Raw genomic sequence first — 26,075 nt, 5'->3', positions numbered from 1 at the left:
TCTAAACAACTCAGCAACTGCATAGCAGCGCCTTAGCAACCAACAAGTATCTGGGGACAATCACTAAGACTTTGAGGATTGCTTTTTTCCCCCACTTGGGCTATTAGGGAAACCACCTATCAACACCCTAGCAACCACGTATCAGATTGCAAGAAAAGACTTAGACCTTAGCAACTGCACAGTACTGCTATGAATAGGTGGAATATCATTAAGCAGGGATAAGCAACGTCAGTCCTGGAGTGCTGCTGCCCGGCAAAGTTTAGCTCCAGCCCTAATCAAAACACACCTGAACAAGCTAATCAATGTCTTCAGGATTACTAAGGCTGCTGACAGGTGAGTGTGTTTTTTTTTCAGGATTGGAGCTTAACTCTGCAAAACATTAGCACTCTAGGACCGACGTTGCCTATCCCTGCCATAAAGACTCAGTGGAAACCACACAGCAATATGTTAAAAATCATTCAGAACACCTTAGAAACTGCATAGCAGACCCCTGATAAGCCCCCAGAACACCAAATAGAGGCAATATCATAAAGACACAAAAGAAACTACATAGCAACACCCTAGCAACCACATTGCAACATACTAATAACCAACCCTAGTACTGTGGTAGAATTTTGAACAGGAAAGCAGCACTCTGAAATCTAGTTTAAAGGAGAAAGCTGTTTCTCACTGGCACAGACAGCAGAGAGGCATGTAGAGATCACACTGATGGGTTGTAGCAAATAAATGTTAAAGACAGATAGACAGAGAGAAGCATGATGGCCCACGAGTGGAAAAGCAAGACACTGAAAGCGAGAAACTGGCAGTGAGGAAGGGAAGAGCGAGAGAGTGAATGAGAGAGTGAGAGAGAGAGAGAGAACAGGCGGCTGTAATTGGCAGTCATTCTTTGTTGGAGAAGGCCGCTGGCTTTAATAGGCTCTGTTGGTGACTCGAGCAGTGAGGTGAAAACTGTGTACACACACACACACACACACACACACACACACACACACAAGCACCCATCCCCCAGATCTGGGAAGTGCCTCACCACCCCTCTCACCTCCCATTGCCCTGTACCATACTATCAGAGCGAGAGAGAAAAAACGCTAAGTCGTATTACAACATCAGCAAATATAACCTCACAAACCCTCACTGAGGAAAAAGACATTCTGAGTTCATGTTAATGGTAATGTTAAACAGGTTTCACTCCAGTTTCGACATACCTGTATATGCAGTGGCCAAGCAGCGCAAGACTAATTGTCATTTTCTATTTGTGTGTGTGTGTGTGTGTGTGTGTGTGTATGCATGTTTGGCAGTATTAGGGTGTAATTGTTGAATGGGCCATAATTCCCGTTGGTAAATGCTGTGTATTGATTGTTTAAGAGGAGATTGTCGGATAGCTGCCGTGTCCAGTTAGGAGCGAGATGGACCTCTCACAGCTCGTGAGGCTAAAAAACATGACATCATCATGTGCAAAGGATCCACAAGATGTGTGATTTCAACACTGAGCACATCTGAGTTTATTTAACCACTTCACCAATAACTGTAGTATGGAATAGTTCATCCAGACATGTCACTATTTACTTGTCCTCATCATATCATTCCAAACCTCTATGACTTACTTTTTCTTCTGTGGAATGCAAAAAGGAGATATTTAGAATGATATTTAGACTTTTTTTTTTACTTCAAGTTAAAAAATACTTTGAGACAATGTTTATAGTAACCATGGCAAAATTAACAACAACAACAAAACACTCTCTAATTCACACTAAGAACGATAACAATAGATTTAATAATAATTTTGATTCTGTGTGAAGGTGAACAGAGGAACGATATGAATGGAATCACTTTCAGAATTCTAATATTTCCAGCTAATGAATGATAAAAACATTGACAGACAATACTATTTAATGACAAAGTAACTAAATCACTGGAATCACTTTTTAAAGCAACAGACAGCATAACTGCAGTGTATGCTTAAAATAACAGAAATAAAGAAAAAAGAATATTAAATTGGAATGACTTGGGGGTGAATAATGTTGTCATTTTGAGTGAACGATCCCTTAAATGCCTCATTATGAAACCAAAGCCATATGTTTAAGAAAAATCACTCAACCGATGAGAGCTGTTTACAGTACACACTGAGGCTACATTTACACGACAATTATGTAGTCAAAAACGGGAAAGTTTTTCCCTTGCGTTTTTAAACATTTTACATATACACGACAACATTTTCACATTTCCGCAATAACAACCAAAAAAGCTGTATTACTTATGCTAGGCCAGTAGTTGGCGCTGTCACCTTGTTAGTAAACAGTACCTGTAGGGAAGTAACGATTATATGTTATATATGATGCGTCTCCGCTGTTGGTTGTAATATTGGTAAAGTAAATCCACACTTTGCTGAAGAAGCGTTAGCAAACTCTTGAGCAGCAACAACAGTACCATGTACGCCGCCATTGTTGTGTGTTGTGTATGTTTGTTCGCGCTTGCCTTTAGAATCGACACATACTGCACATTTCTACATACCAGACACATACTACACATGCGTATGATGTCATCATTTTCGAAGATTCCCATATTGGGTGTTTACACAGAAACGGTAACAGTGGCGTTTTCAAAAACCTGCACTTTGAAACCTGTTTTCAAAAATATGCGTTTCAGTCCCCAAAACGCAGATGTTGTGTAAAAAAAAAACTGTTTTAAACAAACAAATATGAGTTTAGTTTCCCATTTATGGCTGAAAACGTTGTCGTGTAAACGGCCCCTGAGACCAAAGGTCATGAGGCAATACAACTAGTAGCTCCTATTATAATCAAGGGCAGTTCTAGACTGTAGTAACTGGGTAGACCATAGTAAATTTCATCTTAACCTACTTAAAGTATTATTCATTCAGTCATTTTTCACCATGTCATGTATCACTGCAATCTCTAGAAGTAACATAACAATTTCAACTAAAAAGAATGTTTCATCATGTTTCATTTATTTGACAAATAATTTTGTATTGTAGTGTCAGGGGAATCATGCACTTATTTTTTGAGGGGGCACTGGTGGTGGTGGTGGGGGGGGGGTCTCTCATGCTTGTCATGTGACAAACAGCAGCCACAATACCATTGTATAACTGATATAGGCTTATGTCCCTATACTGAAAAAAAAAGAAACAATAAAACCATCACAAAAAAAGTTTTATGGTTTCCACTACAAATACCATTACAAACGTTACAAATCATCAACTTTGAACCATTAAAACCATTAAAAAACATTTTTCTGTAGTGTGTTTTGGGACATATTCTATTAGCATTATTGGTTTTAACAAGCCACCAATAGAAGGCAACCGATTACCAGTAGAAACCAACAAGGTTCATTACATTTTCCAGTAAAACCAATACAAGTCACATTATAAACAGTAAAACCATTACAAATTTTGTAATTGTGTCTATTGTATGTTTTTTTTTTTCTGCAGGGATTAATTTTATTTTATTTTTTTATTTGAAATGCCTCAAATATATCATGAAATATCTCGATTCTCAAATATGTGTAAGTAAATGCATATTGCACCTTTATAGATTATGTTAGTTGATCTATAATTCGCGATGGGCAAAGTAGCCTAATAGTGTAATTTATTAACTTTGCATAAAAATCCATCTTTTTACTTAAGTACCAGATATGGTCATACCATAAAATATTTTTAATACGACTGACTTTGTATTTAATATGAATTTAATAAAAACATTGTAAGTTAACTAATTAGCCTATAACACTTTAATTGTACAAAATGAGAGTAAAGAACGTTTACATTATCAGAGAACATTTTCACTTCAGTTCAGCGAGTTCAAGCACTCTCAGAAACTCCCATAATAATCTCTAAAGCTGTTTACAGTTTGAAATTAATATCTTACTTACATTCGTACATCTTCACTTTGTTGTTTCTGATGAGAGAATTAGCCAGAAAATTCAGTTAGCCAGCGCGCGTGTTTCATCGGTGACTCATCTGAACGCCTCTGATTGGCCCTTGCCTTCATAAGCTCAACAGAATCGCGTGTGATTGGTTTTAACGCGCAGCGCAGTGTCTCTGGCTCTGTGCCAGCCAGTGAATGCAGATTTGAATTTATCAGCTGGTGATGTTTTTTCTTTTATATATATATAAGTTTACATTTCACCCAAAATTGTTTGGTGTGATTCCAAATTTAGGGGGGCCAAGCTTCTTGACAGGGGGGCACTGGCAAGGTAAGGTAATTTGCAGAGTAAACAGTTGATAGACCAGTTAGGAGCATGTAAGTTGTTCTCTTGTGTATTGCACATTTGACAAAGGAGTGAAAATATATAGAGAAAAGGTCGCAGGAGATTCAGCTCAGCGTCAGCTGTGTGGCTTGTGAGTTTGCAGTGCGGAAGGGGCGGGGGGGGTGAATTAGATGGCTTCCTCTCCAAAAGAGACCTGACCGTGGCCAGCAGCGTTTTTCCTGCCACCGTACGCAATTAAAGCCAGACACTGCCTGGACAAAGGGGGGGTTGAGGGAGACCGGCAATTTCGAAGAGAGGAAAAAAGAAATCTTTCTTTCAGTCTGTGGTGTTAGTCCTCTCTTTAGTCCTCTCCCGAGCCTCCATTCTGGTAGATTGGCCTGTGAAAACACTGTCACCATGTGAGTTTTCACTTCAAAAAGATCTGTATTTTTGCAGATAGAGACAAAATTACACGTCTGTTTGAAAAGGCACAGTTTTTCAAGTGTGTGCTTAAAATAAACACCAATGACAGTGTCAGTGTGTTTCTATTTCTCTGAATTAGTGGTTGATTCTTCAAATTCATAAAATGGCTCTAAAGTCTGAATGGACGAGACACTGTAAATAGGCAAAATTATGTTGCGTTCACGTCACTGTTGGAATTACCGTGATTATGGGAAAATTATAACTTAGAGGGCAAATTCCAAATGGCTTTTTTGCACACTTCAAGGCACTTCGGGAAGGGGATGCCATTTGTAGGGACATTCCAAACGAAAGTGAGAAACTGAATTCCTTCACAAAGGGCCCTTCCAGAAGTCCGTTAACGAAGGGAACATGTGATGGTCACTTCACGGAAGTGATTTCCGTTCATGATAATGCGATCTTCAGTTAGGAGCTCTTGCTATGCATTTTAAAGCAAAGTTGGGGTTGACTTCACATACAAATGTAAGTAGAATAGACTGATTAAATTTGTCTTTATTTTTGATGTAATACAAAATATTTTTTGTCAGTGATACAAATATGATTTAAGATGGTAGTGTAAGCAAGTTTAAGCAAGTAAAAAAGTTTAATAGTAAATGAGACACAGTGAGACAATATTTAAATAATATAATGATGATAATAAAGAAGAAATATTTATTTGCAACAACTGATGGATTGCTGAATGCTGCACGCATGTGCAGCGTTGTCAAGGTAACGTTTGGTCAGTCATTGCCTTCGCAAGGGAGTTCCAAATGCTTATACGAAACAGTAATCCTCTACACCCTTCAAGAGAACACACTTCAAGGGATGCTCACTTCCGTTTGGAATTCGCCCAGAGATTTTTCTGAGGGCTGTTTATGTCCTTAGACTCAAAATTATTTGTTACCATGGCAACTAATACCAACATGGATCCATGTGCAACTTTGTTGTTGTTTTACACTATGTAAGTAATCACTAAATTAAACTGAACTTTAAGCTATTGCATTTAACAATGAAAGTAGACCAAGACATGCAGAATACAATAGCATATCAAATAGAAAAGTGTACCTAATTACCTTTAACCTTTTGAGGTTTCTGCCATTTTTGTTGTTTTACCATGACATCACAATGGATCTTTTAGGTATTTGATAAAGAAGATGCACTGCCTGTACTATTGAGATGATAATTAGGAAATTATTATCAATTAGATGCTAATAAAATGAAAACTAGGCTGCATTTTACTCACCCCCAAGGCATCCTAGGTGTATATGACTTTAATCTTTCAGACGAATCCAGTCGGAGTTGTATCAAAAATTGTCTTTGATCTTTCAAGCTCTATCATTGTATTCAGTGGGTTTGCATTGCTTCAGTCCAAAAGATTTTAAATAAAAAGCAACCATCCATAAAATAAAGTGTCTCACGTGGCTCTGGGTGGTGAACAAAGGCCTCCTGTAGCGAATCGATGCATTTTTGTAAGAAAAATATAAATTTTCAAAACGTAATAATCACTAGAATATAAGCTTGCGATCACTGTTGTAAATGGAAGCAGTTCTGGGGGATTAACATATGAGGTCAGCTTTGCGCTTGCGTTGCTCAGAAGTGACTCACGCGGAAACGCAACGGAAAGATCAAAACAAAACCACGGTCACTAATTAGAAGTACAAAACAAGGATTTGTAAAGAAGAATGGCGGAGGATTTTGGTATAAGCCAAGAGGAGACTGGTTTTCCTTTGCAAAAGTAAGGAATCTTTGCTTCTTTTGATCCTGTAAACAAACGTTTGTTTTCACGAAATTCACCGGCGCATGCGCAAAGCTGACCTCATACGTCATTCCCCCGGAACTGCTTCTGTGTACAACTGCTGGTGCAAGCTAGATTAAAGTGATTTTTACATTTTGGATATGGATGTTTTTCTCACAAAAATGCATCGATTCGCTACAGGAGGCCTTTGTTCACCACCCAGAGGCTTTTTATTTAAAATATTTTGGACTGAAGCAATGCAACACTCGCTGACGGTAGTGATAGAACTTTAAAAATCAAAGACAATTTTTAATATAACTCTGACTGCATTTGTCTAAAAGATGAAAGTCATATACACCTGAGATGCCTCTGGGGTGAGTAAAACGCAGACTAATTACCATTTTTGGGTGAACTAACCCTTTAATGTACAGCAATTGGTTGACTAGAAACCCTAGTTAAGCTAAATTGATTGTTATGTGTACCAATATGTCAAGCTAGTTCCCAGTATGCTTTGCTTCAGACTCCTGGAGTAAATGTTGAAATTAAGTGTTATTTTATGTTTTTCCACAAGATTAATAAAGGGGGAGATATGTTAGTGTGTAATGTTCTGTTATGTTTATGGTTTCTGTTATATCTGCATTTTTAGGAGGTTACAATTGTGCAAAGGAGTAGAGCCTGTGATTAGGATACTGTAGGTCTGTAAACGTTAAGACATACTGCTATATTTAAAAAGCATTACCTACAGTTTGTTGATGCTGAGATAGTTTTTTGTGTTGGTTATGTTAGCACATGCATATGTGCATTATTATTAACTGGATCACTGAAGCACTTAACTTACTGGAGTAACACTTACTTGGTCTTTTTAAGGCAGTCACTTTGCATGGTTTTAACAAGTAGCCTGAGTTGGATTGCTGTTCAAGTAAATACAACTGAGAAATTTCAAGTTGCAGTAAATGTTACATTAGTTAGCTCAACTTAAATAAATGAGTTATTTGGTATACACATCTAACATGTTTAGCTTAAAATGAATTAGTTGTTGCAAGTAAAATGTGTTTTTTTAATAAGTTGTAAGGCAATCGGTTTGCATGCTTTTTAGTAAGGTTAACTAATTAGTTTTTACAATGTACATATTAGCATTGCATTACTTGAACATCGGTATTTTTATCATAAAGAAGACTAGGCAACCATAACCAAAGTAAATGTTCAGCTGCTATATGGTTCATTCATTTGTGGAGAAAAGGAGCACATTGTAAACGTTCTTAATGTCCAAATATCAAATATGTTATTTTTTCTTTCGAATTGAATTCCATTAATATCCAGATGTATAACAATTAAAAAATAATAAATTGAAGAATTCTTTAAATACACTACACTTTCATTTTAAAAAAGAGGCTTAGAGTAAATTACAATTTAAGTACATTAAAAGTTTCAAATGGAATGAACATTTCAAAGAAAAATAAAATGTTACTTAACAAAATAATAATAATAATAATAATAATAAATTGTAAAAATTGCCCGCTCTTCCCCACTGTGGTTTAAAGACCGTCAATAGTAACTTTACCACGATTATTTTGTGACTAAAATAAAGAGGACAGAGCAATATAAGGGAGTAGGAGGAGGAGGATAGAAGATATGAGAACTGGACACGTTGTGCTTTTCCGCCGTCTCCCAGCGGGAGTGTAATATCGTGGCTCCTGCGCGCTGACACGCACCTGGAAGTGCCGCTATGCTGCTCGCAGCACTGCACCAATTATAGCGCAACATCTCGCTCTGCCGTTACCATAGTAGCGCCGTGCTCCTGTTCCCCTGGAACGAATGAACCGTGGGGGAGCGAATATCTTATCAACCATCGCCCTGGTTACCGCGCTCTCTATCTATGCGCGCCCCGCCGCTTGAGTGAGAGGCCAGAGCAGGAGCCCTAGCTGCAAATGTGTGTGTGTGTGTGTGTGTGCAAATGTGTGTGTGTGTGTGTGTGTGTGTGTGTGTGTTTTGGACAGAGATGCAGACGTGAGCACAGAAGGGTCTGGGTGATGTTGATAAGACCGAAGGAGCCTTTGCAGCGTCCCTTAGCCACTCTGTGATTGTGGGCCATCATTTCATAAGGGCACACGCACCCTAAATTGCATGCTAACGAATCTGATTTGCTCGGATATACAGATTCGACGTCGCATGTGGGGCAGGGCGGTGTTCAAATCGTTTCTGATGGCCGTGCACCTGGAGGAGAACAAAACACGCTCGCCAAACCCACCACCCCCCACCCCCGCAACCCCCACACCCTGCGTTTGCTGTCTCCACATGCGGCCCTCCGGCTCGCTCTCATCGGATTGATGGCCACGAGGAGTGAGACAGACTGACGCGGCCTGCAGAGAGAGAGAGAGAGAAAAAAAAGCTTTCACACTCTCATTCACTCCTACACTACGGACAAAAATATCACGCTCAGTTCACTGGTTTAACCCACCCACAACACACACACACACACACACACACACACACACTTACTCACTCACTCACTCACTCACACACTTGCGCACGGTTCAGTCAGAGGAAAATTATGAGTGCTCATTGATTTCACCTCACATGACTTATTCTGGCCGTGACTTTCTTTGTGAATACAAAACAAAAAAAATTAAAACAAAATATCAAATAAGCATGTTTTAAAGAGCTTAACATCATACATGTAATAATCGTTCATTTAAAGTGGTTGTCACCATGCAAATGCTATAGAATATGACATATTTCAACAGCGACTATAGAACTGTTTGGTTTGCACCTTGGTTTATTAAATTGAGGACTGCCAAGACCTCAGAATGGTTGGCTTTGGACACCAAATACATGCATTCATTTACGCAGACCGATAAATTTGGCCCCATACGGCACGGAAATGGTGTGCTGTTGGATTTTGACTTGAAATAATTTTGGTACTGTGCATTTCACTCAATCTAGATCAGTATTAAACTGGGGCGAACCTGTTCAGTAGGATTTCAGCATGAAGAAGAAGAAAAAAAGACAATTACAGCAAAAAAAAAAAAAAGAAAAAGTCACTTATCCAACATGGTTAAGCCCCTTTCACATGATTAGCGTCAAGGATTCGATCCATGTCTTAAGCGTCTTATGCTTTGACGCTTACATGAAAAGATACCATTACAGAAGGGTGATTTTGCGTCCCATTGCTTGGGAAGAAAGAAACCATGAGAACCATTCACAAAGAAAATGAAAGGGCTCATGTGTGTAAGCTTAAAACAGAAAGAAAATCACTTGTCGAACAAGAGTTCTTGAAACTTTTCTCATAATGTTTTAGATAGAAGTTGTGTCATACAACTCAATGTGTCACAATAGTGATATAGATATAGAACATTTGCTTGCCACTTCACACTAGAGTTCAATGGTGTTAACCATGTGAAAAGGACTTAAAGGAGTACTGGAACTCAGGTCTTGGGGTAAATCAGCAATAAAATATCCTAATCAAAGAAATATTATCATAAAACATCAATAATTTCCTGAATTTTGGAGTCCCAGATCTGCTAAGGACCTTGTCTTCCATCTGACCAATCCCACAAGGCTACAAGAAAAAGGAGGTGAGTCCTACACATAACTGGTACACAAATACACCATCATCTGGTCTACATAGTGTAGTTCCATCAGCTTCACCTTCCCTCCAATCCCAGCAGACCTACAGCATTTAAAAACAAACAACCAGAACGACAAACCCAAAAGGACCTTTCAAGCATGTTTGAAGTAAGTGATGCTACATTGGAGCGTTTTTCACGGTCTTCTTTGTATCAGATATTGAGCATCTTGAAAACTGAATGACAAATCAAAAAACAGACAAATAAACAAACAAAACTTGACATAAAAAGGCAATCGTAACATTGAGGCAGTCAGTAAGAACCACTGTGCTAAATTACAATAGTGCTCCTTAATTATCACAAGCTTTAAAACAGAGCCTTGGGATTACATTCTCTAAACGAAATTACGGCATTTCTCCACACATGGACAAACAAAACCACTAAACACACAAATAAAAATGATTGTCCGTTTTCCATTTGGCGGCAAATAGTTCCAAAGTATCCAAATAAAGGGCAAGATTCCGAAGTAGAACTCAGATGGTTCCGAAATGGAACACAGGAAAAAAAGAAAAACGGAATGACATTCCGCCATTCACTGTTTATTTTTGGTTCAGGACATGTTCATTCTCAAATAGTGCTTTCATTCTGCTCTTCGTTTGTTTTATTTGTTTGTTTGCACCTAGTGTTTACAAGCCCCACAGCTTTCTGAGTGGGAGTGACGTCACCGTCCATCGGGAGTCCTTCATTATGGGATGGAAGTCATGGGGGGAGGGTCCAGCTGCCCTACGGAAACCATCGGAAAGGAGCTCCGGTTGGCAGCATCACTTTTGGAAAGACAGGAAAGACAGAAGAATGAAACAAGGAAAGAAAACAACATGAGTCATTGATAATTCAACATAAACACCAACAGTGGAGCAACAAGGAAATGGGAAATGTCTCATTAAACTGGACTCTTGACCCTCATCTCCAGAACTTTTCCTTTTCTGTTTCAAATCCCTCTCTTTCTGTGGAGCCAGACTTGCTAAGACTGTAAAGGGCTGAAATACCGCAGTGGTGCAAATGGCAGATTTTTCCCAGCCTGCTTTGGGACTGGGCAGGGGTAGTCTTTGGCTGTGGGACTTTGGGAGAGTGGAGACAACGGCAGCGTTTCCTGGGAAGACGTCCAGAACGAAAGAACGAAGGACCGAGGGAGAAAAAGAGGGAGGGGAGTGTTCCCTTCATCATGAAGTAACATGCACAGGCAATGATTTCACCTTACATGACCTAGTCCCTCTCTCTGTTTCCCAAACACACTCTCCCACAGTCCCGCTCTCTCATTACTCTCTGACAGGGCTTTGGCGTTTGTACGCGCGCACACATGCATCCAGACCCCCTTTTCCCTCATCGACCCCAATAGACAAGCCAACACCAGATGGGCTGTCAGCCCATGCACATGGCCAATCAGACAGAGCATGAGTGCATGGACAGACACGCACACACACACCAGATTAATTTCGAAGGTTATTTTTTAACCCATCATCTCCTCTGTCTCTAAATCATACACAAACACATAAACACATACAAATACACAAGAATGATGGTAAGAATAGAGGATCAAGGGCACCACAAACATTACACACACACAAATATTGCTGTTTTTTTATGGTAGAAACTGAGTTGATTCAATAAAGCAGACCTGATTCCTGTTTTTATTTCCTCTCTTTTGACACACTATCTAAATGATTATTATACTAAATGAATAAAACATAAATAACTATTCTGAATATTTTTAATAATAATAATAATAATAACAGTTAATAATTAAAAATAATTGTTTTTGTTGCTGTTTTTGCAGTTATATTTATTGTTTCAGATTTTTGACAATATTAATTAAATGACCATTATAATACAAAATAAAAACATAATAGGCATTGAGAATTATTATTAACAATAATATTTTAATGCAATTATTTTTATTTTTTGACAAAACTTAATGATTGTGATGTATTTTGAATATGTTAATAATAAAAAAGTATTATTATTATTATTGCCATTTATTTTATATATATATATATATATATATTTTTTTTTCCTAACCACGTTTTATATTACATGGTCGCTAAACATATGTATAGTGTCAATCTGACCTAATAAACATACAGTAGATCTGTAAAATGTAGACAGTGGTGCGTGTCCTGGTGTTTGTTTGTGCAGAAGTCATAGCCATAATGCTAAGGTGTTATGGGTTGTTGTTAGGATGTTGCTATGTAGCACTAAGGACTTGCTAGTATGTTTTCAGTGTTTTTCACTCTTCACAACAACTCTTGATTTGAGATAACAGTTATGACTGTAGCACAAACAGTGTGAGCAATTGTAATAGTGATATTTGCTTTAGCAAACACCACAAAATAAATGTCCAACGAGTATATGTAGTAAAGGAAAGCAGGTACAGATATATGTTGATATATTGTGTGTCGACCTGTATTTGGCTCTCTCACACATACACAGACACTGACACACATGCTGTACCTAAAATACTTCAGCCGCCTGGCTGTGAGACTGAGATTCCTCTACAAGAGGAAGGGGTGGCGCCTGGAGGGCCCTGCCCACTCAATCTCCTTCTGCTTCCAGCTATATCAGGGACTTTCCGAGATACCGCCCGCCACACGGATGCAGTGAGATGTGTCATCATGCAGTACACACACATCAACAAAAGTTGCAAGGTAAGATCAATGGCCAGAAATCGAATGGGATTTGCACAAAACACACACACCTAACCTGGCTCTAAACACATGAAAGGTCCTACATATGAAAACACATCTATCCATCCCAAACAAACACACACACATCAAGAAGTCAATAGACCCCCACACCACTGACTGTGACCTGTCAATAATGGCTCTTTAAACTCCATGAGTCCTTTATGCCTTTTTCAACCACCTGACCAAACCTTCTGTCAATAAAAGCACACAGTACACACACAGAGAGAGAGATGCAAACTCACCATAAATATATGCCTAAAACATTTTAAAAACACACATTTATTCAAAACGCATACACACACACAACAAGAAGAAACCACTATTAAGACAAAGCAAACCCTGGTAATACACAAATACATGTCACCAGCGAAAAATGTCACCAGCGACAGAACACATGTAAGACATTTCTTGTTAATCTTGTAAATGTTGGACTGGTGCAACTTATAATAAACATTTGTTTTCTCCAAAATATACATTTTTAGAACATAAAAAAAGATTCAATGTCATTGTTTAATGTCATCTTAGCAGTAGGGATTTTTATATGTGTTATTAGGGCAACTACATTTACATTTATGAACTAGGCTGGTGCTTTTTTCCAAAGTGATTTACAGTGCATTCAAGCCACGCATTATATCAGTTCATGCATTCCCTGGGAATCAAACCCATGGCCTTGTCATTGCTAGCGCTATGCTTTATTATTAGATTTACAAGAACTGAACACTAGCTAGTGACCAACCAGTACAGGACCTAGCAACACACAGGGACAGTCACTGAGTGTGTGGACAGGATTTTAAGCAATACTCTACGCAAGTATGCAAATGCACCACAAGCACACTGTCCCAAAGCACTTGCATCTTCTGAAGCATTTTGGCCATGACACATCATTGTAAAAATGTGGCTCTCAAATAAAAAGCTACACTATGTAACTTCTGAAACCATGAGCATTTGAAGCATAAGACTACTAACCAGAAGAACATTGTGTTGGTCATTATGTGAGTGTTGCTTTGGTTCTGCTCTTCTGCACGGATGAATCTGATGGCTTTAGGCGCACCTCTGTGCCCATGGTTACAAATGATTGCCTTATCTGATTGCCTTATGACTGCCTATATTTTCATATACACAAAAAAATATAGATATATAGGCACACAGACCAAAGTAGTAACTGGTTAAGAGACTGGCATTGTTACCAACTAAAATTGGTTTGTGAACCTAGTCAGTGCACAGTAAAAGTGATGTTATAAATATATGTTGGATTCATGTTTTTATTACAGATATTGTCGTTTTTCTTTTCATCTTACAAACTAATTTCAGTTCGTAATTCAAGCTGTTGTGGCTTCAAGCTACTTCAACTGCATAAAGTAGTAACCTAAACTTTTTTTTCTTTATTTGCAGATATGATGTAAACAACAAACACAGAAGAATGACAAATGTATGTAGTTTCCTGAGGAATCTGTCCTGGTGAGTCTAAAATACAAATTAATATAGGTTTATCACAGTGATTTAAGGCAAGGCAAAACTGTTTTAAGATGTACTCACTAATTATTTAAATTTTATTAATTTATTAATGAACAACAACAAAAATTACAGTGTATGTATAAAAATGCAAGGTTTTTTTTTAATTCCACTTCCCTGATTCCCATGTTTGTTTGTTTTTTTAAACATTAAACATTCTGTGTGAATCAACTCTTAAGAATTACTCATCCATAAATATATTTCCAGTTTAACTAACTTTAAACTTCTAAGTGAGGAAATCTTGAAACTGTTGACTGCCATGACAGTTGACCTAAAAGCTGAAACTCTCTACAGATTTATGCTAATGCTCTATAGCGCCCCTTGCGGCAACATATTTGTTTTACATTATAGATTATGAATGCTTCAAAACGTGAAAATGTAGCTACAAGGATTTGAATTCACATACTTGCATGTATTTTGAGCCTTAGACTTCATAGAGACACATGAACACAAACTGAGCCATCTAAGCTCAGGCACATACTGTACCAACACCTCAATCTTTACCTCAGTGCTGTGATTCTCAAAGAAATCAGGCTGGTCAGTGGTCAATACACACACACAATCACAACCCCTCTCACCACACACACACTCACACACACTCACACACACACACACACACACGCACACACACACACACACACACACACACACACACACAGAGAGAGTTCATAATGACTTTCACTGGGTCTGTGTTTGCCTCTTCCTGCAATGCTATACACATAAACAGACACACAAATGCAGTTCAGGGCCTCTGGAGGACGAGAAAGAGAGGGGTTCTGGGACACATTGACACCTGGTGCTCCAGATGACAGATGCAAAGGCCAGATGGACCATTTGAGTTTGCCACACACACACAGAGACACACAAATGCGTGTATGCGAACATACATGAAAACAAACTCAAATGCTGTGAAAAACAAACAGTCACACAACATGTATGAAAGGCCCCATGTGCACATTCACAAATTATTTTTATCACCTGTCCACGAGTCAGACATTTAGAACAAGTTTGCAGCATCAAGTAAAAAACATGGACACATTTACCATTTTTATTTTTTTAAGCACCTTTTTTATTTTTGCAGCAAAATCCAGTAATTTCAATGGAAATCCATGCAGATTTTTTTGCAGTGTTGGCCAACAGAAAGCTGCTTGGTTTGAAAGTGACTACTGACATTAGACAACAGAACTTTTTGCCTGAAAAATAGCTAACATGATTGCACTCTAATGCAACAAAATCAGCAACCCATTTAATATTTAGCATACAGATATATGGAACATGATTTTGAGCCAATGAGATTTCTTTTGTGGATTGCGCCATTTAGTGCAATCAACCAAGCTGTTTGGAATAGCATACTAGCACTCTCTTGTTGAAGTAAATAGTATTTATACTATAAACAAAATGTAAATTTACCTACAATACTACATTTACCAGACCTATTACAGTAAGGAGTACTGTATCCCACAGTGCAATGTACTTGACCTTCCATTTCAAGTGTGATGGATGATATTTATATAATTTTTTTTACATATATTTAATTAAAAAGGCAAAATTATCATTTTATTTCCAGTCATATGCAATGTGATGAGGTCATGTTACAACTTACTACTGTTTGAACCATTTATTGTGGAATAATGTCTACAGTTTTACTTACTATATTTTAAAGACAAGTAGGCAGTTTGTTTTCTACAGTGTTCAGTAAGTAGTATGGTAGTTTTCCATTTCCAAACATACACATGATATGTAATAAATAGAGATACAAGATATGTAATACATAGGAGTGGTATGCTAGAATGCTATTTCCAAAGTCAGCTTTATTTTGTTGTGTTCATGTCCTCCTGGGAAATTCTTAATCACAATGTCAGGTGCGTTCAAATCACTTTGGTCCAAGTACTTTTTTTTATACACAAAGATTTTTAAACTCTACATCTACAAAATGAAGAATGCGCACTGGGATTTTTCAGCAAACTGAATCTTAATTGTAAAATAATATAGGATTTTGTATAAGAAACTTATAACAAATAATAATTTCATTAATTTTAACAAATTCATTTAACAAAACCTTATGCTATTGTCTTGGTGTGTTGGGTAGCCCCTCCCACAGTGAAATAGCATTGGTCCAAAGTCCCACATTCAGTACTTTTAGTAAAGACAGAACACTTGATGCTGGAAACTTGTGCGTTGTGGCTGGTTGGAACATGGTGTTATTTCAACATTTTATATTCATCCCATTCATTCAAATTCATTAAATGTGATAGCTGAAACTCTGAATCATCTCATCATAACAGACAGTGAAGGGGAATGTTACCTGTGGAACATCATGATGCCTTAACATTTTCCTTGCAAGAAAAAAATATGCAACCAACTAGACCAATCTTACAATGACACCAGTATTGCAAAGTTAGATCCTAACTAGCTTACATCAGCACAGACCCAGAGCTAATTTTCCCACACCTGAACCTGCCTGTAAACAAGGCAGAAACGTCTCAAGTTACACTGCCTGAGAGATGGGAAACCACATTCAGCTTGCCATTTGTCAGGATGAGTAATGTTCATATACTGACATTTATGAAACACAAGCAGCATTAATTTATCTGTAAACGGCTGTAAAAACTAGGGCTTGTCAAATGATCAAACATTCTAGTTGAATTAATAAAAAAAAAAAAAATCAGATTAACTAATTTAATCACAATAAAGCCATTATATCACTGTGGCAAACAATAGAGATTTAGGAGTCATGTACGGAGTTATTTGATATTATTTATATGTTTTCTGTATGCACAAGCGTGAGATGGGCTTATTTGGTTGCCAGTTAGGGTCATAATGCTTTTTTTTTTTTTTTTAAAGTGTCTTTTTCTCACCAAGTCTGCATTTGTTTGAACAAAAACTAAAAAAATAGCAATAGCATTATTGATATTTTTTAAATTTAAAAGAACTGCTTCTACCTTAATATATTTTAAAATGTAATTTATTTCTGCAATGACAAAACTGAATTTTCAGCATCATTACCCCAGTCTTCAGTGTAATATGATCGTTCACAAACCATTCTAATATGCTGATTTGCTGCTCATGAAACATTTATTATTATTACTATTATTATCTGAAAACATATTAATATTTTTGTGGAAATAACAGAATTCATTTGAAAGGGAAAAGTTCTAAGTCTTTACTGTGTGACTTTTGAACAATTGAATGCATTTGTGCAAAATAACAACTATTAATTTGATTTCTTTAAAAAAAAAAAGACCCCAAACTTTTGAACAGTAGTGTAAATTGCTGAGAAGGTAGAAAATACTTTGTTACAGAATTTATATACTGTATGTGTCAAGGGTCATGATTTTACTACATTAATAGTTTTATTGTGTTATTCATTTTTGACTTTAACTGAATTAAAATAACACATTAAACTGACAAATCTATTGAAATCCATTATTAAACAAAATCCATAGCAAGGTCCATAATTTTCCATTAATCCACTACGTAAATGATTGCAATGAACTGAAAAATTATTTACACAGAAATTTGTTCTGCTTGTCAAAAACTTTTATTTTTGACTTTTAGCTGCTTTTATCCACAGGGATAGTAGATCGAACAGGAAACAATAAGGAGATGAGGGGAGAGAATCAAGAAATTATGCAAACTTGCAACACCTGCATGAGCATCACAGCTCAGTGTGTCAGAAGAGTGGCCTATTATGCTGTGGTTCTCATGCAGATGATGCTAGCTTGCATTCAGGCAGAATTCAGTGATAATGTTTATGAATATACTGTGCATTGCTCACCATCTTACCTCCAGCCCGCCAGCAGGTTTCTTTTTGAGCTCCTCGCACTTGCGGAACTTGCAGATCTGATGGCCGGTTTTGCGGTTGCGGCAGCTGCTGCACTGTTCGCAGTTAATCCTGCGCCGGCAAGGTGGACACAGGCCGCATCGCTTCCGCTTTTTCTTCCCATTGGCGCTGATGGCTGAAGAAATCTCGCTCTGCGTCTGCTGGTGTTCCGACGTGCCTGTCACGTGCGAGAGCGCCCCATCAGCGAGGAACACTCCTGCTGGCGTCATTATGAACAGCCCCGGGTGATAAGGAAAACTCCCGCCCACTCCACCAAGCAACGGGAAGTCCATCACACTGCCCAGCGAATCAGAAGCAGAGACCGTCTCCATGTCCCCACCCACACTAACATTGGACGGATCGCTGACAGGAAGCAGCATCCCCGCCCGTCGCAGGAGCTCGGCGGCCTGGGCGAGATGCAGGCCACTCGGAGAGTCCAGAAGGCCAGACATCAACGCAGCCCGGTCCAGTTTGGCGTACCCGACTTGTGACCTGTGCTGGCTAGCGGTAGAGTGAGCTTTGACACCTGCCGCCACCATTGAGCTCTGGGCGAGTCTGTTAGCATTTGCGACACTGGCCACAGCAGCGGCCGAGCAGGTTGCGATGTACTGCGAGAGAGCTCGTGAACGCTTCAGGCTTTTGCTGAGTGGAGCGCTGATGATGCCACTGCGGTTTCTCCGTTCCACCACTGGGGATGAGTCTTCATCCCCGCAGCAGCTGTCCTGCGCCTCCTCATCCTCTATGGCTCGACTTCCCTCCATGGACCCTCTACTGGCAGACATGGGCCACGAAGTGAGGGGGAGGGAGAGGGAGATGAGGGAGCTTAGGATGGACAGGGAATAGAGTTGCAATGTTCCTACAAAGACCGAAGCCAAGACGAGATTGACGCGTGCACAGCTGGAGAATCAGACCACTGGAGCAGCGGTCCACACTAGTCGAGCCTCAAAAACATCTCAGGGGTCCGTTCACTAAGGCTTGAGAATCCTAGAAAGGGAAAATAGAACACATGGAGGTTAAAGCCAGCATGGTTTGATTAAAGGTATGGTAGATGTAGAGATGAATAATTAATTGTTCTTATGTTCACCAAGGCTGCATTTATTTGATCAAAACAGAGCAGTGAAAACACTGAAATATTATTACAATTTAGAATAACGGTTTTCTATTTTAACATATTTTAACATTTGATTTATTTCTGTGATGCAAAGCTGAAATTTCAGCTCTCAGTGTCACATGATCCTTCAGAAATTATTCTGATTTGGTGCTAAATTATTATTATTTTTAATGGGTCTTAATATTAGCAACGTTGGAAACAAATTTTCTTGCTTATATTCTGAATTCTAACGGTAATTCTTAATGTTTCTTGAGCAGCAAATCAGCATTTTAGAATGATTTCTGAAGGATCATGTGACACTGAAGACTGGAGTAATGATGCTGAAAATTCAGCTTTGCATCACAGAATGAATTACTTTTTAAAATATACTAAAATAGAAAACAATTCTTTTGAATTGTAATAGTATTTCTCAATTTTACTGTTTTACTGTATTTTTGTTCAAATAATTTCAGCTTTGGTGAGAATAGGAGACTTCTTTCAAAAGAATGCAAACATTATTCCAAACTTTTGATCAGTAGCGTATATCCAAAGAATGAAGAACACATCAGGTCGGCCTCACCCGTCAACCGCAAATTAAATTATGTGATTTGTCTCGGCACAATATCATACTTCATCCTTAACTGCTAAAAACAATTTTAACGAATCAAATTCTTCCAAAATAATCATGCCTATAAACATATGGCATTTTATTTGTTTATTGTTTTGCCCTGCTGAAATAGGCACAATTTCACGGTAATAAATAATGTACTGCTTGCTGTGGCCTCATCTGACCCATTTTGATTCCTTAGCCAACATTTATGTTTTACACATAATATCTGTCCTAGATATCTGTTTTAGTAACAATAACACTTTGTTCGGTGTGCTTCCAAGGAACTGAAACTAACTGTGGAGCTCATGAGAGAGAAAAAAAAAAAAAAAAAAAAAAAGAAAATTGTGTGTGGATACTGAATTGGGTGGTTTGAGTCTGTTAAATTGTTATATTTCATAACCTTTACGTGCGAAAGCCCATTCCTTGTGACAGCAATTCCCCTTCAGTGAGAGACGTCTATCAGGGTCCACAGGCGGTCTGTTCTATCACGAAACCAGAATCGTGAGCTCAAGCGCAAAGCCCCTGGGGTGATCCGACAGTGAAATCAGGATGTCTAGGTGCAAGCTCAGCCGCACTGACGCACATACGCACAATCGTCAATGACTTAACATTTCAATTAACTGCCAAGCCTTAGTAAATCATGCTATTGGTAATAATTAGAGTAAAAAAATAGTTTAGGTTGTGAGTGACTGCCCATGAAGATGAGGTAATGCATGAATGAAAGAATGCATGAATAAATCAATAAATAAATATGCGTGTTAGTGAGAGTGGGGCGAGTTTTCACACAGGGAAGTTGTCTCAGTACCTATAAGGTTTTAAATGTTGCTTTTAAATATCTACTTCAAATGAGTTTTTTTCATAAAAATCAGATTGGGGTAAGTTGTCACATGTTTTAAATGGTGTAACTTACAGTTATGTTGGCTAAAACAATGATTTAATATTACTAAGTGATTTAATATTACTAACATTACTATTGCATATTTCCATTTTGATGTTTCATTTATAATTTTTATATTTCAGAACTCTTTTACTGTGTGACTTTTGTTATTTAATGGCAAATTCAATTGTGACAACTTACCGCATAGTGTGACAACATGCCCCACTATAAGAGCATGCTGTCACAATAGGTCAATGTGATAAATTAACTTCATTAATCAGTTAATAACAGAGGAAACTTAGCTTTTTTGTAATACATACTATAAAGTTTGTGTCTATTCAAAAATAAACCCATTCTCCATAATGAAAACTGTGACAACTATCCCCGGTCATTACTATGAATTTTCAGTATAGGCTATTTCTTAATAATCTAAAAAATTCCATGAACTGGTAAATACTAAGTATCAAGTTGATTCAGTCATGTAATAATATATCTGACCTGATTAAAACCATATAAAACACACTTTTACTGTAAGTTACTTGGAAAAACATTTTTACAGAGTACTCTATCCATTAGCAAAACACATGACCATATAAATTATGATTATATCACATCCACATCAAAGACTCATCATGGGGATAAAACCTTACTGGAGACAGGTAGCTCTCATCTGCAGGTAAACCAAGACAAAACCTGCATCAACTGAGGACTTCAGTAAATTATTGACCTGGCTTACAGATAAATAAGTTCCTAGCAACGGTTGGAATGCCCATTCAGCAATTGCCTCATGTCAAATGCATGTCAAACATATAACCAACAAGGCTCACATGCACTTGGAAATTGCTGTGTCCAGTATTGCGGCGAGCCAGAGGGACAATAGCGTGACTTAGAGAGATCTGGACATCACCAGGGAACAATAGCCAAACCTGCACAAATAGCCCAACTGTGCCTAAACAAGATGACCTGCTTATCAAGATCTACATGTTTTGGCAAACGATCACCTCAATTAAACCCTTCCCAGATCAATCCCCCAAACTGACCCGTATTAACTGCATAGATTCACGTTAGATTATTTAAATAATTAAAATGCAAATACGCACCACAGACAAAAAGTTTGCATGTAACTCATAATGGATTAATAATAAACAGCACGTATAACTTGCATTCGTACTTACCTCTCTCCAAGAGGAATTCTGAATAATTCAAACATTCCGACTCGGTAAAACCCACATATTTTAATCCAGACAACCAATAAAAACAGAAAATGTCACAATAGTATGTTTACAGTGACCACAGTACAGCCAAACAACAAACAAATACCCGTAAATGCAACTATTCCGTGCGCCTATTTGGTTACGCGTGGCAAAGTTGCACCAATGCAGCTAATACATATGGGCAAATTGTCTAGCAGATGTAACGCCGATCATTTAGAAAGTAAAACAAAATCCCTTTTGTCTCATCTCGAGAGATGTGTCTATGGTGACAGCGCGCGGTATGCGCCAACACGTCGCGTTGGTTAAGCACATTCCCTTGTTATTTCACTGCCAACTTATTCGTCTTGGCTGGATGTCATTGTAACTTTGAACAGTCCTCAAAAAAGTCTCATTCCCCTCCCTTTGATAAATATAGGGCATCTGCATATTTGCAAACACAAGCGTCTTTTCATTCGCACCGCTCGTGAGCCGAGGGGAGCGTTCCGACTGTCCGAGCGGTCCGGTGCTCTCACGCGCTGCGGAGATTTATATAAAAGAGAGAGAGAATAAAAGGTAAAAGAGCCAAACGAAAGCAAATGCTCACCCAGACTGAATTATTCTCGCTGTTTCCTTCAATAAAGCCCAAACACCGGCAGATACACACAGAACGCACTTTGTCCGAGAGCGAGCGCGTGCGCTCCTCCAGCCTCTCGCGTCTCTCTATCCCACCTCCACATCCTCGCGCCCGGAGAAGAACATGCAAACACATTTCATAGATTTTTGGAGCTTCACACAAAAACCGAAGTGGACTTTCCGTCACGGAAAAAAGAAATAAACCTTAAAGAGGTGTGGATGCGCGCGAGGGCTGTCTGTTTCTCTGTGCATATGAGAGTGGAATAATGAATGAAGTATAGTTTTGAGAGGGCTGGACACTCAGCCCATTCTTGACTCCATTCTTAATGGCTGTTGGCTGTGCTAGTGATTGATTTATTATATCAGAACGTTTGCACATTCATGCTTTCCAGGAACTTTGAGCTGATTGATAGGCCTATTTTAATATGTAAAACACGTAACAATTCACTCATCTGAAATATAACCCTACTGAGTGCTCTGTAAATGAAAATAAAATGCCAATTGTAAATAATAATTGCACGTTCATGAAAATTAAATAACAACAATAAAACAATTATTTTTATTACATGTATATGTATGCAATTTGCTACTGTTTTAGCACATTTGATATCAAATTGATTTTAATTCGTATTATTAGTAATAATTTATCAATTATTAAATCAGCATTTAGACATACATTAAAATTTGTATTGTTTATAGTAGGCTATGCTTTCATTAAATATCACGTGTATTTAATTAATGCATTTATTAACAATTTATTGTATTTGTTGTATATCATTGTTTATTTTAATTATTGTTTTTATATTAGGCCTATATTAATATTCACTTTATATTAACTGTTTTATAATGAATATCAAAGCAACTTATTAATGCATTTAATAGGAGTACCCATATTGTTTATATTAATTGTTTATTATATTTTTAAATTAATTACTTTGTAATCAATGAATGTCAATGTAATCTATTTATGTATTTTATAGGAATACCCATATTGTTTATATTATTTAATTAATTATATTTTTAGGCAAATTATTTTATAATTAATTAATATCAATGAAATTTATTAATGTAAGCATATTTAATGATATGAAAACTATAGGCTATCCCTATAAAATACATTAATTTCAGTTTCTCTAACAGCATATAAAGTATTTGTAAAGAAATCAAAGGGACTGGACTTGTTACCATAATCGTCGTGTTTCTCTGCGTTGATGACTTTCTCTGTGACCGAAGAGGCATTTTGCTGTGGGTCCATCATTTGTCCGTCCGTCCAGTCGCTCCTCCTCGTCGCTTCGAGTCCACTCCACCTCTTGTGAGCGTCCTGTGTGTCTGGCAGGCGGCCAGCTGAAGTGTGGGGAAGTGACACCGCCAGGGCGGCAGAAATTTTCCTTCGTTTCGGGCTCCTTCCCAATTGCAGACGGGTGCGCGTGCATTGGCTGGAAAGTGGAACAGCTCGTCAGGGACGATCAATGCGGATCGATCAGTACGGCGCTGCTGGCTGCGGGTTTAAGGGGGGTTGCGTGTTACAGTCCTCCACAACTGCATTAACGGGAAAGTTTAGGCTTGAGTAAAGTGACCCTACTTTACGGCTTCACTTCATATTATAGTTTTCTCCCCATACCTGTATTCACAAAACGCTAAACTCTATTCTAAGAGTATGGGATTAAGTTTTCGCTTACAATACGTCCTGGGTTAATACCATGGTAGCCTACTGTATCAACACAGATTAATATACCACGGTATATGTCTCTGTCCCCAAAAAATACTATAGTATTACCATCATGGTTATGTCCGAAAATATCGTGATACGGTACGCTTACCATATTCATATATACCATGGTATTTACATCCCAAAAAATATTATATAAAGTAGCCTATAGGTACTATTTTTTTTTTTTTTTTTTTTTGGACACATACATGGTTGAGCTCAAATTTATGGTAGTATCCATATACCATTTACATAGGTAGTTTCCCAAAACATGGTAATGTCATAGTACCCTGACATAAACCGTGGTACTATGTGATTACTATATTAAAATACAATAGTATTTAAAGCACTTACAGTACCATGGCGCTAAAATTTTGTTTTTGGATGTTGTAGTTACTTTTGTATTCTTGGAAGTATAATACAACTCTTTGGGCTGTACCATGGTACACAGCCACAGTACATTCTGAAAGGAATGGCACTCTATAGTATTCCAGTGAATACTGTGGTATTACATCATAGCTGTGTGTCCAAAAACATGTTAGTACTTTGGTAATTTGATATATACCATGGTACTACGTGATTAGCATGATCATATAGTACACAAGCCACTTGAAAGTACTTCAAATGTTTTATATACTTTAATTCATACAAACATTATAATTTATTTACGTTTAAAAATATAATTATATAATTCATTTATTTTTATATATTAAGATATACAAAAATTAAATAGATTTACACAATATTTATAAAAAAATCAATATAAAATATGTCTCTCTCGCTCTCTCTATATATAATTGATTTTTATAAATTAAGATATAAGAAAAAAAATATATTCACAATTTATTTATAAATATAAATATTTATAAATATCAACTATATTTCTCTCTCTCTCTCTCTCTCTTTTTTTGTGGTGATAATTGTTTTTTTTATAATTGTTGTGTGGTGTTCTTATAGGAGTATTATTGGATGATTGTTTTGTTGAGGGTTTTTTTTTTGTGTCATTGATCAGACCTTTGAATCCTGAGTTGCATCACACCCTGAGTTCACCCTGGAGGTCCCTGCTATGTGACAGAACACAGATCATCTCCAAATGAAACCACATGATAGATCATTAAAATGGGTAAATAAATAAACAAATGAACACTTGCCTATCCTTGTGGCCACATAATTCCCAGATAACTTTTAAGACCTCAGACCCCCTACTCTCTGAGCTGGGGGGTGGATTGTGTGATGGTGGTGGTGGTGTGTGTGTGTGGGGTGTGGAGGAGGACGTTGGATTAACGTCACATGGTTCTCTCTGGCAGCCAAACACATGACCCGCTCCACAGGAGGGGATAAAACCCACTTGAAAGACGACGGCATAGAGATAGAAGGAGAGGGGGGTGAGAGATGGAGCAAACATCCAGCTTTCTCAGACGCTGAGGAATGCTGTTGGCCTGCTTCTCGAACGCAGATATGCAGTAGACTATATCTTCTGCTCTCTCTGTTTCTCACTCCTTTGAGTTACCTGTGGTTTTGGGCACCATGTTGTCAGAGCTCCCTGTTCTTCAGATCTCCACGGCCCCCATCCACATACTGTTTCAAAAAGATATATTAGACAAGGAATAACCTGCAGACTGTTAATGGACTTGTTATTGGTCTAGCAATTTCGTTTTGAGAGATTTGTTTAGAGACATTGACATCCCATGCCAATTGTGCAATGGAGATGAATTATAGCTAAAATTGTATCAGGAGAAGTGCGCAGGTATTTTCCTGAGCAATTAGACAGACAATTTTCACCTAGCATTTGATAAAATCATTATATTTTTGTAGATTTACATTGAAATACGTTTTCATGTGCCTATCTTTAACCTCACTGATTAACATCTTCGGGGTTTCTGTAATAGGTAGCCTATGGCCAAATTTAAGAACAAGTCTGTTTTGAC

General features: G+C 37.8%; 3 protein-coding genes across 8 annotated transcripts in view; 2 read left to right on the top strand and 1 right to left on the bottom strand.

The window, feature by feature from the left end:
- LOC122133921 (SH2 domain-containing protein 4A-like) overlaps positions 1-26,075 on the top strand; it is a 956,524-nt gene that overhangs the window by 38,250 nt on the left and 892,199 nt on the right. The gene's annotated exons all lie outside the window — the stretch shown is intronic.
- Positions 1-26,075, top strand: part of LOC109066939 (sorting nexin-25) — an 825,452-nt gene that overhangs the window by 330,126 nt on the left and 469,251 nt on the right. The gene's annotated exons all lie outside the window — the stretch shown is intronic.
- LOC109070417 (CXXC-type zinc finger protein 5-like) lies at positions 9,723-24,079 on the bottom strand. Of its 6 annotated transcripts, XM_042770665.1 has the most exons (4): positions 23,625-24,079; positions 22,411-22,544; positions 18,000-19,020; positions 9,723-10,788 (listed from the first exon to the last, which is right to left on the bottom strand). In XM_042770665.1, exons 3-4 carry the CDS (start codon positions 18,816-18,818, stop codon positions 10,744-10,746), a joined length of 864 nt encoding a protein of 287 aa, XP_042626599.1. In that variant the 5' UTR covers positions 18,819-19,020; positions 22,411-22,544; positions 23,625-24,079; the 3' UTR covers positions 9,723-10,743. The 6 variants fall into 6 exon arrangements, with proteins under 6 accessions (XP_042626599.1, XP_042626600.1, XP_018942537.1 ...); XM_042770666.1 differs by lacking the exon at positions 22,411-22,544; XM_019086992.2 differs by lacking the exon at positions 23,625-24,079 and having other exon boundaries at positions 9,723-10,785; positions 17,992-19,020; positions 22,411-22,785.

This window comes from Cyprinus carpio, chromosome A14 (genome assembly GCF_018340385.1).
Source record: "Cyprinus carpio isolate SPL01 chromosome A14, ASM1834038v1, whole genome shotgun sequence".
Lineage (NCBI taxonomy): Eukaryota > Metazoa > Chordata > Actinopteri > Cypriniformes > Cyprinidae > Cyprinus > Cyprinus carpio.
The sequence above is the reverse complement of the archived record's forward strand: the minus strand, read 5'-3'. Positions and strand labels throughout refer to the sequence as shown.